The sequence below is a fragment of the Quercus suber genome, unplaced genomic scaffold (genome assembly GCF_002906115.3).
Source record: "Quercus suber isolate HL8 unplaced genomic scaffold, Cork oak 2.0 scaffold_69, whole genome shotgun sequence".
NCBI lineage: Eukaryota > Viridiplantae > Streptophyta > Magnoliopsida > Fagales > Fagaceae > Quercus > Quercus suber.
Window position 1 is genome coordinate 679,780 of NW_027069534.1, and position 16,568 is coordinate 696,347.

A 16,568-nucleotide genomic window follows, 5' to 3' on the forward strand; every position below is an offset into this window, starting at 1 on the left:
TAATAATGAAAATTAATCACGAAAATAGACAAACACTTCAAATGGAAACAAATTATAAATTTGGGATGTTAATTGAGAAAATCAAAAACTTGAGACATGATTTAAAGAGCCGACACAACAAAAATTCAAAATTTTTTACAACATTTCTAAATTAGTCTATCACTTCACATATGAACAATTTAAAAAAAATTACAAACTATGATGAACTCATGTGTGAGATAGTAAAACTAATTTCATAATATTGTGAATTTTTGTTATCCCTATAACTTTCTTCTTCTAATATAAAATTTTGGTACAACCTATAAAAAGTGTGACTTTATAATAATCTAAAAAGTGTATATGTGTTAAGCGAGTGCAAATCTTATGTCTCACTTTTCCTATTCCACTCTATACTCCACAAATAAATGTTTGCCATGTGTTCACCTAATTAATTAAATACTATTATTAATAGTATTTAATTAATTAGGTGAACACGTGCCAAACATTTATTGATAGAGTATAGAGTAGAGCAGGAAAAGTGAGACAGAAGATTTAGACTCATGTTAACTCCATCTTAGAGATTTAAATCCCAACCTTTACCTCCCACATCCCACAAACACTAATAATTGTAGAGTGACCATCTTACTAAGCGTGTGCGGCAGTTTAACCACTTTTTAATTTCTATTTGTTTGTGTGTGAGCCAAAACGGTGCGTTTTAAATTTGTGAGAAAAAGCATAAGCAAAAACAAAACTTGAATACAGGTTGGAGCACAATACCTACCTAAAGAGACTAACGGGTGATTTTCTTCGGCGTATCAATTGCTCAGGTTTCTCCAACTCCAAAGGTTAGCCGATTTTTATTTTCATTATATCTTTCTTTACAATCTTTGTTTCTTTGTAAGTCATATCAAATATATGAGGATTTCGGCCCTAAATTTGTTAGAATTTTTTTTTTTTTTTGGATTTTGGTTTGGTTTTTTCTATTATTGGGCTGTTTGGGTACTGAGAAAATCAGGGAAGACTCGCCTTTGAGAAAATCCGTGGCGTTTGCTCATATAAGAATGCAATGTGGGTCAATCTTTGATTGGTCTTACCGCGTGCCACTGGACCGAATGTGGAAAAGGGTTGTTAGAGTTTTCCAGGTCAAGAGCTTTGAAGAAGGAAAAAAAAAAAAAAAAAAAACGAAAGATTGTTTAAGTTTGTTATTTATGTCTGTGTGTTTACATTGAGGTAGAGTTTACATTATTGTTGTTGATGATTAGGTGAGAACTGAGAAGTAAGGTATTAGAATACAGATTAGGTCGAGTGTCTGAAGCTGACTCTTTTATTTATTTTTTATGATAGTAAAAGTGAAAGAATGAAAACATTGCACTTAACTGAGCTTGAAACAAGTATTAATTTATTGCTACTTGAAATTAATAACATTGTGAAATTCTGAATTTGGATATCAAATGGCTGTATGTAAACAGGGGTGAAAAATTGTGAGAACTAGAAATATGAAATGGTTAGGATATTCGTAATCTCAATTTAGACTAGATCTAGTTTCAGCAAAAGAAATCCATATCTTAGTCCAAAAGGATATAATTGGAAATTGGGAGATCATAATACCCGACAGGGGTGCAGCCTAGTGGTTGGAGGCTTGGGATGAGTTGTAGACCTAGACATCCTGGGTTCAGTCCCTACTCAAAGTTCCCCTAGATTACTTGATACACGGTTCTGGCAAGTGTTGTCGTATATCTGTGGTTTACTCTCCAGTGGTGGGTCTAAGGGCCCTGCCTTGGTGAGGTTCCATGTCATCATAAAAAAAAAGGGGGACCATAATAAACTACTTCTTTGATTATGATCCACATTTCAGTCTTCACAGTAGTATGGATAATAGTAATGTTCAATGCAATCAGTTTGTGGGGTTTCAGTCTTTCAGAATTGAAGACTGAAATTCATTGGAAAGACACATAGAGGTCACTGGTCAGGCATTTCTTACAAAACCTATAGGCTTGCATTTCTCGTGAAAAGTTATTTTAATCTAAACGCCATTGCTTTAAGTTGCCAAACCCATTTTTTGCTGAGTGAACTTGACAACTGTTTAATAATTGGTTAATTTCCAACTAAATCATACAAGTTGCTTTCCTGATAGATTTTAGGTCCTTAACTCCTTGGTTGCTGGGAAAAAATGATCTCAAAAATATGCATGATGAAAATGGTAATCAAGGAATGAGCAATCATACTTAGACACAGCTGACGTGCTAATCAATCTGTGCTGTTTTCCCTCTCTTAATCTTTGTTGCACTGTTGCTTACTCAAAATTAAGAATGTTATGGTTTGCAACTCCTATTATGTTATGTAGTTACCTCTTTTTGCATTTGATTTATATCACAGGATTTGCAAAATTGTTTGTTCTTATTATCAATGGTCTTTTGCAGGGTCATTTCTGATTACATTCAGAATTTCTGGCTAATGCTTCATAATGTTTTAAGAGTGAGTAGATTCTTCTATAAATCTCCCCAGGACTTTAGTGTACTCACTCTAGTTCATAATCTCTGTCATTCAGAAGTTTTCAATACCACAGGAGAACTCAAAATAAAAGGTGCTTATAACATGTCTACTCTTGTATGTGATGGAGAATCTCAAATTCCACAATCTCAAAGCGTATCATCCTTAAGTGTACAATCCACCCCTGAAATAGAAAAGAAGTATGTCCATCATGTTTATGATGCTATTGCTCCCCATTTTAGTTCCACCCGGTTTGCTAAATGGCCAAAAGTAGCCACCTTTTTATCATCTTTGCCTTCAGGATCTCTCATCTTAGATGCGGGATGTGGTAATGGAAAGTACTTGGGTTTGAATCCTGATTGCTTTTTCATAGGATGTGATATAAGTGCTCCCCTTATCAAAATCTGTGCAGATAGAGGGCATGAAGTACTTGTTGCAGATGCTGTTAATCTTCCATATAAAACAGGTTTTGGTGATGCAGCAATCTCTATTGCTGTATTACATCATCTAAGTACAGAGATTCGGAGGAAAAAAGCAATTGAAGAATTAGTTAGAGTTGTCAAAAAGGGTGGGCTAGTTCTGATAACAGTTTGGGCTGTAGAACAAGAGGATCAGTCATTGGTTGCTAAATGGACTCCACTGACAGAAAAATATGATGAAGAGTGGATAGGACCAGCTAGTCCTCATGCTCGTAGCCCTTCATCCTCGCTATTAGAAAGTATCCCAGAAAGTGAGGAGAATAGTTCAAGAGAGCTTGTAAAAGATTTCAAGGAGAGTTCAACAGAGAAGATGCATGAAACTATGCATTTGACCTCTGAAAGTAAAAATGATTCAGTGGTCTTTAAACATGAAAGGAATACCATGAATCACCAGGAGTATTTTGTTCCTTGGCATTTACCTTATCATCGTGCTGAAGTAAGTGGTGTTTCTGCATGTGCTCTTGCAAATGGTCTGGCAAAGAAAGATGATAAAAAGGGTGCTGTAGTGTACAATAGATATTACCATGTTTTCAGTCAAGGCGAACTTGAAAGGTAATTTATCTCTTCATTATATGTTTTCATTTGGATTAACTTGCTTCTATTGATTGTTATTTGTGCTTTTCTATTAATTGGTTTTGAATTACTTGAAGGAAATTCCAGTCTATCTTCTCTTGCTCGAAATATCTTACATGCTAGCTGGAATAGAATTTGTGCCTGTTACTATTTTGATGCATCTATAATAGAGATCTCTGATGCCATTATATCATCTGAACCATACTTATGGATTTGAATATATAACTTGCATAACACTGAGATTGTTTTGGAGAGCAACCCAAACATGCATAACAGTGATCTTAGTGATATTCAGGCTACAATGTTTAGCAAGTATGCATATCAACCATTTTGGTCAATTTATCTTTAGTATGGAGATTGAGTTGCTTTTGTTAGGATTAGGAATGTATAGCTGAAAATCAGGGTGTCCCCTGCATCAATTGCATGACATGAATGCTTATATCTATGTAATTCTGTGCCAGAAGACCATTTACGCACTATGAGGGGGCCAATTCTGCCAACTTTAAGTCATCAAATGAGAATAGGCCCATTAATGGTAGTTTTGATGAACTTTTGAACAATTCCAAGGAAACTCATGGTAACATTTGATGATCTTCACCATTCTCAAGCATGCAACTGGACATAACCCTTCATTTTTTTCCCCAGCTTTTTTGTTGGTGCCATTCTGAGATTTCTAAAGTCCATGTATTAAACATTTTGCTTTTATTTGATTTTTATAACTTAAGTTTTTTCCCTTCGCTGCTTCATGCCTTGACATGCTTGTTTACACAAGGTAGATGATGTTTCTTCCTCCTTATTTATCACTCTCTCTACAGGTTAGTCTCAGGTATGGACAATGCAGTCATTGTTGACCGATTTTATGACAAATCAAACTGGTGTATCATTCTTGAGAAAATATTATGACAAATTAAACTTGCTGGGATGTCAAAGGGCCTAAATGGATTTATGTAGATGGTTGCTTTTTTTCCTTAAGGGATGGGCTTTGCAAACTTTTGCACTTCCCAATTTGACCCATGTGCAGTTATGATGCTCAGTGCACTGTTCCTTACATACGTGGTGGATCTGAGGAAACGCTGGGTGTATGTGTGTGAGGGATTGATCTTTGGAGGACAGAGAGAGCAGACTGAAGTGTAACATACATTGGTCACAAAGGATATGTGTCTTACCATTACATGGGGGATTTGGGTAATCCAATGTATTTATCATGCATTGGCCTTGTAAGGAATGTATTTTTGAGGTCCTTCTATGCCTGTACTAATCAACATTGGATCAAATTTATCTTTCTGCTATCAAGTTATGCATCAATTTGCATTTACTCTTTTTATTTTTTTTGGTAACAAAAAAATGGGTAGAGGGGGGCAACTAGTGTGGCTTTCCTACCTGGGCATGACCATAGTAGTATCTTACCTGCTCTCAGGTGAGATCCCATACTCCCGGTCTGTGAGAAACTTACTTATTATTTTTTGGACCGTTTGGGATGGAGATGGGATAAAAGGAGCGTCAACACACAACTAGTTATTGAGACTTGAACCCAAGTCCTAAGGCTTGTTGGCCTGACATTTACTCTTTATTCTTATTAAGTACATCTAGGATATCAGATATTATTAGAACATAAGAAACCTTCCTGCCCATGTTATTATGCTTGAAAATAGTGTGTAGCCAGAGAAGAAGAAACTCTTCTTAGAGACTGGAGTAGACTATTTTTGACAACCCATGGTTGCATTTGCATATGTTTACAATGGTTCGATACTTGGATTCAACTTGTATGGTGGGTAATAGCTGCTGTTTGATTTAATGCGCAAACAAAGCTGAATGATGAAAGTAACTGCAAAGAACCTCCTGGATTTGGATATGCAAATGAATCAAGATGTTGGTGAACAACTTGAAGCAAAACTATACTGAGGCATTGAATGATTGAGATCAGGCGTAAACTAGGCTTTATGGAAAAATAAGTCAAGCATAGACAATATTTAAAAACTCGCCAACCCATAAATTGTGAAAAATGTTACTGTATATCTTTAACATTATTCTTTTATCCCCTCCAATTCTCTGCACCTCCACATTATTGACTCATTTTGTTCATAGTGTAGTGCTTTTCTTGCAAATATTTTTTACTTTTTAAGTATTAGGATTGTTGTGGAATTGTGAGTGAGAGACAAAAGGAAAAAAATAGGAGGCAGAAGCAACAGTAATGTAGTTCAATTTCACAACCTATATCTACAATCTTGAGCCCTTACATCTTTACTATATAGAAGTATAAAAACTATGTATTACAATGAACCCTAAACTAACCTTTTTGGGTTGTAGTACTTGCGCTACAAGTAGGATAATGATTATTTTCTTTGTTTTATAAGTACATGGACCTACAATGAGTTTGGACTTTTTAGACCATAATATCTCTAACACTCCCTTCAAACTTACGGTGGCACTAGTGTTAGTAAGAGGCTAAAAGCACAAAGTTTACTTAACCACAAAGGTTTTTTAGATCTTGGGTGCAATGCACAAATGCTTGATTAAGGTGAAGCACACATTATTTTAAAGTAATAAATTTGAAAATAATTACTAATAGATGATACAACAATGAAGTGATCATCCATAATTGTCATTCAGCATTTATTTTTTATTTGTTTATAATAATGAAAACTTTTAATGATATGCAAACAAAGATAAAGATACAGTCATACAGAAAAGTACAGACAGGACAGAGGTCTTGGAAAACAGTATCAACAAAAGCTGAGGGGCCAAGAGATAAATTTAGGCACCTACAAAACATAATTATGCAAGGACCAGCCCACAAACACTAGGGTTGATATGTTGCCAACCCTGCATTTTTTCTTCAAACGTCTTCTTAGTCCGGTTGTCGGTTTGACCGTTTGATGCATACCCTAGTCATGCTCATGCTGCACATTCATCACCTCTCAGCAACTTTGAACAACCGAACCACCCTTTTTTCTCTCTTAAAATGATAGGCCAACATTACTAAAGAACATATATATATATATATATATATTTCGGTAGAAAAAGGATGTAACATTAAAAACTAAATAGGACCAACAGAAACAGGACACACCTATTAACATACAGCCCACCGCAGTCAGCCTCAACGAAGGAAATAATGTCCACAGGAGGACTAGAAAAAACAACAAAATTAGTCTCCAAGGACGCTCCTAGCTTCACCAAGTAGTCCGCACACATGTTTGCTTCTCTGTAAATATGTTTAAAACTTACTTGGGGAATCTGAGTTGCCAAATGTCTGCAATCCTCCATCAACGAAGAAACAATAGCATTAGATTTAGCCTAGTTTGAGAACGCATCTATCCAGGCTTTGGCATCCATCTCTACAATCAGTGCTTGAACATGTGCTTGCACACAAAGGGATAGCCCATCTCTAAGAGACCACAACTCAGCTAAGAAACTATTCACTGGACCAATTTTCCTGGCATATCCAAGCACCCAATTACCCTGCTCGTCTCTCACCACGCCTCCCCCTCCAGCCAACCCAAGAGAATCAACTGAAGAGCCATCTGTGTTGAGCTTCTTCCAGCCGGTATTGGGCTTTTCCCATCTAATTCTTTTAAGCTCCACTCTTTTTACTGTTGTGTGACTGCTTGCACAGTAATTGTATTCCATGACTCGGGCCAAAATCTCCTTAGCAACATTTGGGTTTTGCACTTCACCTTTGAAAACATGATGGTTTCTATTTTTCCAGATCATCCATATTGCAAACAAAAACACTTGAAACCACGGCATCTGACTTGACCTGTGATTTGGCTTAGCATTGCAATTTGAAAACAACCACTCCTTAAGATTCTCAGCAAAAAACTCCGAGTCCGAGGGAAGCACACCAAATTGGTGCCAAACGGCTTTAGTTGAGGGGCAATCCCTCAAAGTATGGATTATACTTTCAGGACCATTAAGACAGATAGGACAAGAATTTTCTATAGCCATACCTCTTATTGAGAGACACTCCCTGACACCAATGCTGTGGTGCATGCATTGCCAAACAAAAAACTAAATTCTTGGCAAGGTTTTGAGCTTCCAAATCCACCTCCCCCTAAACGGCACATCCAGATTAGGCACTAAGGTCAGAGAATATGCTGATTTTAAGTCAAAATCTCCCTTAGACGAAAGCTTCCAGGCCAATTTATCTTATGTTCTCGCTGCTAAGGGTATGGGAGTGGCTTGAATGGCCCTTTTAATATCATTAGGCAACTCCATCTGCATTCTATCCCAATCCCATCCACCAGGATAGCCAACCTCCTTCACTTTAATCCCGGTAGATTCTAGTGTCAAAGGACCCTGTATGGCATGCCTTAACGGCCCAATCCCTAACCAATTATCATGCCAAACATCCAAATTGCTATTAGCCCCAGGTAGCCATCTGATGCCTTTCTTGAAAATTTCCTCGCCCTTCTTCAAGCTCTTCCATACTCTAGAGCTAGACAGCTTGTTAACATCCCTCGAAATCAGCCGTTGATGATTACAGTACTTCATTCTTAGCACCCTTGCCCACGACACTTTCTCCTCGGTGTGGAACCGGCAATTTAATTTTGCGAGCAAAGCCGTATTCCTACCCTTGGTAGTTTGGAGGCCCAACCCCCCTTCTTCCTTTGGCCTAGTTACCTTTCTCCAGCCTACCCAATGCATTTTTTTGTTAGTTTCTGAGGAACCCCATAGAAATTCCTATTTACTCTATCAATGCCCTCTAGCACTTTCCCAGGCAGCATGCAACTTTGCATCACATAAGACAAAATAGTAGAGGAGGCAGCTTGGATTAAGACTAATCTTCCTATGATAGACAAGAGGTTTGCCTTCCACCTAACAAGTTTCAACTTAATTTTATATAACACAAAATTAAAGTCCTGATTCGATCCTCCTCGGTGTCTAATGGGGAATCCAAGGTACTTCCCCAAACAGCTTGTTGATTGAAACCCGAGTATGGAGCCCAAGGCTTCCTCTTCATCCTGACCAATATTTAGGGAAAAGAAGACTCTTGACTTTGCTTCGCTTATAATCTGGCCTGAATCCGTACAAAACTTGTCAAGGACTTCTTTAATAGCCATACAATTCTCAGTATTAGCCTTTGCAAAAAGAACCAAATCATCGGCAAAAAATAGATGAGAAAAAGAAGGGCCGCTTCTAGAGGCTTTCACTGGTTTCCATACACCCCTTCACATTTTTCTTATATTAACTTACTAAGATACTCCATGCACATGATAAAAATATACGGAGATAGGGGATCCCCTTGCCTTATTCCTCTAGATGGTGTAAAAGGCTCCAAGCTACCTTCATTAAAGAGAATAGAAGTTGTGACGGTAGTAATGCAACTCATGATAATCTCAATGAGACTATTAGGGAGATTGAATTTGCTCAACATGCTTTTTATAAAGCTCCACTCAAGCTTATCATACGTCTTTTCTAAGTCAATTTTAAGCGCCATGTACCCCACTTTCCCTCTCGTTTTGCCTATTGTATGGATGACCTCTTGGACAATGATTGCATTATCCATTCCCCATCTTCTTGGAACAGAGGCTGCCTGACAAGGGGATATAATTTTATCCAAATAGGGGTGAATTCTCCTGACCAGCACTTTTGAAATGATCTTATACACAGAATTACATAGGCTTATGGGGCAGTAACTTCCAATTGTCTCAGGACCTTGAACCTTTGGGATAAGGACAATATTTGTGCTATTGAGAAAATCAGGAACTTTCCTCTCCCTAAACACTTTCTTGATTTCTTCTCTAACTGAGTCCCCAACAATGATCCAAAACCGCTGGAAAAAACCAGCACGGAAGCCACCCGATCCGAGGGCTTTAAAGGCCTTCAATTACCACAAAGCAACTAAAATTTCCTCCTCTGACACCATATGACTGATACTTTCTTTTTCTTCCTCCGAAAGTTTGGCTTGCCACTGAGAATGGAATTTTAGCTCCCATGTGGCCGAGTCCTGACTAGTGGTGTATAGCTTGTGAAATCCTTCCCTAAAATAATTCATAACTTCCCTTTCCTCAAAAATCCAATCCCCTGCCCCATCTTTAACTAACAAAATATGGTTCCTTTTCCTCCTAGCTAGAGCTGAAATGTGATAAAAAGAAGTATTGCGGTCACCCATCACCAACCAATTCATTCTAGCTTTTAAAGCCCAGAGTTCTGTTTCTTGGCCATTCACCATGTCCAACTTCTTAAGAAGTTGATATTCCAGTTGAATCAGAGAGGGAGAGGGATTATTTGCCATTGCCTTTTGGACCCCATCTAGCCGAGCCATAATTCTCTTTTTCTTAGCAAAGATATTCCTGAAATGATTCTTATTCCACAACTTAGCCTCTTTAGCAAAATTTTCTATATTCTCTGGTAGCTCTGTGGACCTCTTCCATGCCTGATTGACAACTCTCAGAAAAGAAGGGTCGGAGAGCCAGAAGCTTTGAAACCGAAACGTTCTGTTAAGATAATTCATCCTCCTAGGCAATGTTTCAAGGAGAATTGGGCAGTGATCCGAGTGACATCTCCTGAGATGGGAAACCCTGGCTTCTGGGTACAGAAGACACCAACTCGGATTCATGAAGTATCTATCAATCCTTTCCTAAATAAAACAACCAGCATCTCTCTTATTTGTCCAACTGAATCTTGGCCCTTTGAACCCTAAATCCACTATATTACACCTATCTATGCACTCCTTAAAAAGAAGGGATCTGTTTATGCTCACTGGTCTACCCCCCAGTTTGTCCTCATCAATAAGGGGTTCATTAAAATCACCAGCTATCACCCTAGGTTTATTATGCATCTCCGCTACTCTGGACAGATTATTCCATAAAATACATCTCTCCTCACTCCTTGGACTAGCATAAATTGCAGTAAAAAACCAAGAGAGATTAGAGGATAGTACCTTAACTTCAACATGAATCTCTTGTTCTGTAGTAGCCAACTGCTCAATCTCCACTATGTCTGAGTTCCACAGCAGCCACAAGCCTCCAGAAAGGCCAATTGTCTTCGTATGAATTGCTCCATCAAATGGGAGCCTGTCAGTGATCTCCCTTGCTCTATCTCTCCTAAGACGGGTTTCCATAATTACCATAATTGCCGGATAGTGAATCCCTACCAGCTCCCTTACATGTTTCTAAAAATTGGGCTTTAGAACACCCTTGCTATTCCATACTATTATATTCATGGTAAAATGTTGAAAGGGGAAAGGGTACACATCAAACATGAGCAATAACTCCACCACCATCCTCATAATCCATCCCAGCTTCACCATCCTCTCCTTTATCCAACCCTTTCCTTAGAACAAAGTTGGACACTACATCAAAACCCCCCTGTTCACTAACCTTGCTGCTAAGATTCAACTAAACAGCGGGATCGGCTTGAACACCTGACTCGGCTTGGTGGCAAACTGGTTTTCCACTACTGTCACCGACCTCACTACCACCGGATCGATCTGAGCAGTCAATGGAAACTTCTCCTCCTACGATGTCAACCCGCCGGTCCGAAGCCCCATCAGATCCTCCTTTACTCTTTCCCTGAACTTTATGCCCCTCTTCGGTTTGGACCGAAGCTGTAAACTGAAAATTTTCCTCAGTCCTTCCCTTACTGCCATTAGTGATGCACCAACTCCAATTTGGAGTGTTTATTGCTTCTGACTTTGTGTGAGTAGAAATAGCCCTACTTCTTGCTATATCTTTTTTACCCCTTACTGACGGGCTCAGATGCGAGATGGGCATATGTCCACCCAAACTAATCCCCACTCGAAATGGGCCCATCTGATTGACCATAGTGCTGGGTTCCGAAACAACAAGCTCCTACGGAATTGTCCCCTTGGCCCAACCCATCGAATTAGGCTTCATTGAAAGCCCTTGCCTAAAGAACATATATATATATATATATATCACATTGATCTTTTAAAGGCCCCTACTATATAAATAACATATATATATATATATATGCTTGGTCTCAAATTTAAAGGGCCCCTACTATTTCAATAAAAAAGGAGGTCATTTTCTCTTTTGTTTTATTACCTGATGCTGACCTTTGATTTTTGAAAGGTAAGTTTACAATGGCCCGTGTCAATGTGATGCTAGGATAACTTCATTGACTAAGGTACATCCATTCAAACACATATTTTTAATTTTTAAACAATATTACATGTATTTTTACACATTTTTTTTATCCATACATATTTTTACACATATTTTCAAATAACAAAACACATATTTTTAAGTGCATACATCAAAATTTTCTTTTCTTTTTCCTTTTTTTACAAAAAAAAGAAAGATCATTAAAGAGAAGTGGGGTCTGACTTCATTACTCTGTCACATATCTATCAGATTCAGGGCTTGTGGTCCATATTCCTTAATTCTTGCTAAGAACAATAAAGACCTGAAAATAGTGGTTCTTTTTCCCAAGTCAAATATTACAAGTAGATGATCAAACTAGTTTTAGCAGTACACATTGCAAAAGATCAATAAGTCTAAGATGTCTTACCTATAAGCATTTCATATTCTACAGATGACACGAATTTATTGTTAAACCCAGGGACGTAGCTAGCTTTGGACTAGGAGGCAATGGCCCCCCTAAGTTTTTATATATATATATATGTATGTATGTATGTGTGTATTAATTTTAGCAATTTTATTCTATAAAATTATATTTTTTTTCCTTAAATAATATCATTAATTCTTTTAAGAGTAATGTTATACTCACAAACTTTTTTACAACACTTTTACAAACTGTTTTGATAGCAAATTCGTATTGGTTCGCACATGAACCCACCACTCACATCATTTTTTTACTTACTACCGCTTATTACATCAATAATTTATAAAAAAAAGTTTGTAGCGCTAGTATTTTCCTCATTTTAGTGACTCTAAAAAATTTTATAGATCTAAAATCTAAAACAAAGTATACAAGCCCCAAAAAAAATAGCTAAACAACAAAATTACCAATGGTAAAACTTAAAAAAAAAAAAAAATTAAGATCAATTAACCAAATTTAAAATAAACAACCTGTCATTTAAAAAATTCTAAACAAAAATCATTTTGTTCTTACTAACACAAAAAAATAAAATAAAATAAAAAAATCTCAATAGCTAAGTAGTAGTAGAGTCAAAGGCTGAAACTGCTGCACACAGTTAACAGTAAAGCCGTCCTCCTTAACTCAAAAATCTTCTCTTGCTCGAAATATCTTACATGTAGCTAGCTGGAATAGAATTTGTGCCCGTTACGATTTTGATGCATCTATAATAGAGATCTCTGATGCTATTATATCATCTGAACCACACTTATGGATTTGAATATAGAACTTGCATAACACTGAGATTTTTTTGGAGAGCAACCTAAACATGCATAAAAGTGATCTTAGTGATATTCAGGCTACAATGTTTAGCAAGTATTGCGTATCAACCATTTTTGTTAATCTATCTTTAGTATGGAGATTGAGTTTCTTTTTGTAGGATTAGGATTGTATGGCCGAAAATCAGGCTGTCCCCTGCATCAATTGCATGACATGAATGCGTATATCTATGTAATTCTGCGCCAGAAGGCCATTACTATGAGGGGGCCAATTCTGCCAACTTTAAGTCATCAAATGAGAATAGGCCCATTAATGGTAGTTTTGATGAACTTTTGAACAATTCCAAGGAAACTCATGGTAACATTTGATGATCTTCACCATTCTCAAGCATGCAACTGGTCATAACCCTTCATTGTTTTCCCTCAGCTTTTTTGTTGGTGCCATTCTCAGATTTCTAAAGTCAATGTATTAAACATTTTGCTTTTATTTGATTTTTATAACTTGAGTTTTTTTCTCTTTGCTGCTTCATGCCTTGACATGCTTGTTTACACAAGATAGATGATGTTTCTTCCTCCTTATTCATCACTTCTGTCTACAGGTTAGTCTCAGGGATGGACAATGCAGTCATTGTTGACCGATTTTATGACAAGTCAAACTGGTGTTATCATTCTTGCGAAAATATTATGACAAATTAAACTTGCCGGGATGACAAAGGGCCTAAATGGACTTATGTAGATGGTTGCTTTTTATCCTTAAGGGATGGGCTTTGCAAACTTTTGCACTTCCCAATTTGACCCATGTGCAGTTATGATGCTCAGTACTGCACTGCTCCTTACATACGTGGTGGATCTGAGGAAACGCTGGGTGTATGTGTGTGAGAGATTGATCTTTGGAGGACAGAGAGAGCAGACTGAAGTGTAACATACATTGGTCACGAAGGATATGTGTTTTACCATTACATGGGGGATTTAGGTAATCCAATGTATTTATCATGCATTAGCCTTGTGAGGGATGTATTTTTGAGATACATTCTATGCCTCTGTACTAATCAACATTGGATCAAATTTATCTTTCCGCTATCAAGTTATGCATCAATTTGCATTTACTCTTTTTTTTTTTTTTTTGGTAACAAAAAAAATGGGTAAGGGGGGAGACTAGTGTGGCTTTCCTACCTGAGCGTGACCATAGTAATACCCTACTTGCTCTTAGGCGAGACCCTATACTCTCAGTCTGTGAGAAACTCACTTATTATTTTTGGACCGTTTGGGATGGAGATAGGATATAAAGAGCATTAATTTCAAAACATATTTAGTTGAGGCTCGAACCCAAGTCCTAAGACTTGTTGGCCTGACATTTACTCTTTTTATTCTTATTAAGTACCTTTAGGATATCAGATATTATTAGAACATAAGAAACCTTCCTGCCCATGTTGTTATGCTTGAAAGTAGCGTGTAGCCAGAGACAGGGGCGTAGCCAGGAATAAATACATGGGGGGGCCAGGTTGTAACATAAATATACTAAACGCAAAAAAAAAAAACAATCACACGCACAAGACAGTATTTACGTGGTTCGGCAATTTGCCTACGTCCACAGAGTTGCAGGGATTTCACTATTATCAAAGAAAATTACAATGTGCTGCTACAGTGTTTTTCTTTCTCAAAAACAACAAGAAGACAAAACCCTAATCACAAAAAAAAAGGTTTTTATATCCTGCACACAGGATTCATAATGGGCTACAAAACGGGCCAAAAATTTTTTGTCTACCCAAGCCTCCTCTCCATGGACTAAGCCTCAGTAAATCTCCCATTAAAAACCACGCAACATTATTCAGGTCAGGTCGGGTCATCAACCGGATCAAATCATGCCTGACGACGATTTTTCATGGAATAAAATTCATCCATTATCATTTCTATAGTGAAATTCCCTGCAATTTCCTTCTCTATATAAACTATCATATTATCTGCCAAAAACTCATCCTCCATTCTATTGCGAAGTCTTATTTTTAACAACTTCATAGCTGAGAAAGCTCGTTCTGTAGTTGCTGTACAAACTGGAAGGGCCAACACAAGACGAATAAGTCTATCAATCAAAAAATAGACATTAGACTTTCCTGAAATTTTTAATCCCCTACATAGCTAGGAAATTGTACTCATATTCTGAAAATCTGGATGTTTTATCACATCAAGCTTATAATGTTGCAATTGAGACTCCAAAAGTTCTTGTTCATGTTCAGTAAAATCTTGAGGATAATATTTCTTAACTAAATTGCATATATGAACAATTGTGAATAATCTAAAAGCATCTTTGGGATTTAAAGCTGAACTAAGAACGACAAGTTCCGTTGTTAACTCACCAAATCTACTTTTCAATTCTTGCAATTGAAAGTCTATTGCAACTGTAAATATGCAAATTCTAAAATGATGTTCCATTGTTAAATCTTCATCTTGACGACGATATCTATCTCGACCTTTAGTGTAACGAGCATTCATATCAGGAATATCAATTTCATGTTGCTCACAAAATGCTATAACACTAGCAAGTAAAGGCTCCCATCCATCATCTCTCAACTTTTGAATAAGTGATTTTGTAGTTGAAACTAAATGCATGGCATTTAAAAGGTCTTGAGAACGTTGTTGCAAAGCTTGACAAAGAACATTAGTAATTCCCATTATCTCTTTCATCAAATGCAAGATTAAAATAAATTCAAATGATGTTAATACCTGATAAGCTCCATCGGCATCACCGCGTTGTTTATAGTTAGCCCAAAGATTTTTCTATTCAAAATAAAAGAGAACGTAGAAAAAACACAAAAAAAAAAAAAAAGAAAGATTGTCTTTGTTTAAATTAAAAAAAAAAAAAAATGATAAGGGGTCCGTTTGGATAGCACTTATTGTTGCTGAAAGTTGATAAAAACTGATTGTTGCTAAAAACATTGTAGCAAAATAATTTTTAAATGTATGAATAGTGTTGTGGGACCCACTTTTAATATTAAATATTGCGTGAACAGTGCACGCACAGTACACGCACAGTATATTTTGTCCTCCAAAGTCAACAAGTGCGGCAAAAAAAAAAAAAAAAAAAGAAAACGCACAGGAGGAAAACGCACCGCAACTAAACCTTCTATCCAAACCCACACAAGAGATAAAGGGTTAGTTTGGATTGAACTTATTGTTGCTGAAAACTGAAAACTGAAAACACTGTAGCAAAATAATTTTTAAATCTGTAAATAGTATCATGGAACCCATTTTTAATTAAAAAGTTGCTGAAAAGTGGTATTTGTGGGTTCGTGAATAGTGCACAAAATGCACTGTTCACAGTGGAAAAGTCAGCCTTTGCGGCTGAAAAAAAAAAAAAAAAAGAAGAGAAACTCAGATGCACTGAAACGCGGACGCAAACGTGGAGGCCAAACGCCCTCAAAGAGATTGTAAACTACTGAAAATGTGGATTTAAGGGGGAGGTTTTAACTTGTAAGTGAGTAGGGATATCCAAGCTAGACTTAGTGTGTGTTTATATAAACTATTAGAAAACTGTATTTTGAATTCAAAATGAACATTTAAAAAAAAAAAAAAAAAGTTATGAGAAGTTAATGTTATTAAACAAAGTTTTAAGTTTTAAAAATAATATTTTAAACTTCTAAAACATCTAACCAAACAGATCTTTAGAATCTACAACTTCAAACCCATTAAATAGTAGGATAAATATGGAATAGATTAGGTAAATAAAATAATGTGGCCATATGCAAGTGATTTGATTGGTTAATAG

The 16,568-nt window shown here is 36.8% G+C and overlaps 1 protein-coding gene across 1 annotated transcript; it reads left to right on the forward strand.

Moving 5' to 3' along the window:
- The first annotated feature begins 692 nt into the window (after positions 1-692).
- LOC112023712 (tRNA (carboxymethyluridine(34)-5-O)-methyltransferase) lies at positions 693-4,836 on the forward strand. Its single transcript, XM_024056334.2, has 3 exons — positions 693-824; positions 2,400-3,500; positions 4,337-4,836. The coding sequence occupies exons 2-3, from the start codon at positions 2,434-2,436 to the stop codon at positions 4,422-4,424; spliced, it is 1,155 nt and encodes a 384-aa protein (XP_023912102.1). The 5' UTR covers positions 693-824; positions 2,400-2,433; the 3' UTR covers positions 4,425-4,836.
- The last annotated feature ends 11,732 nt before the right edge of the window (positions 4,837-16,568 follow it).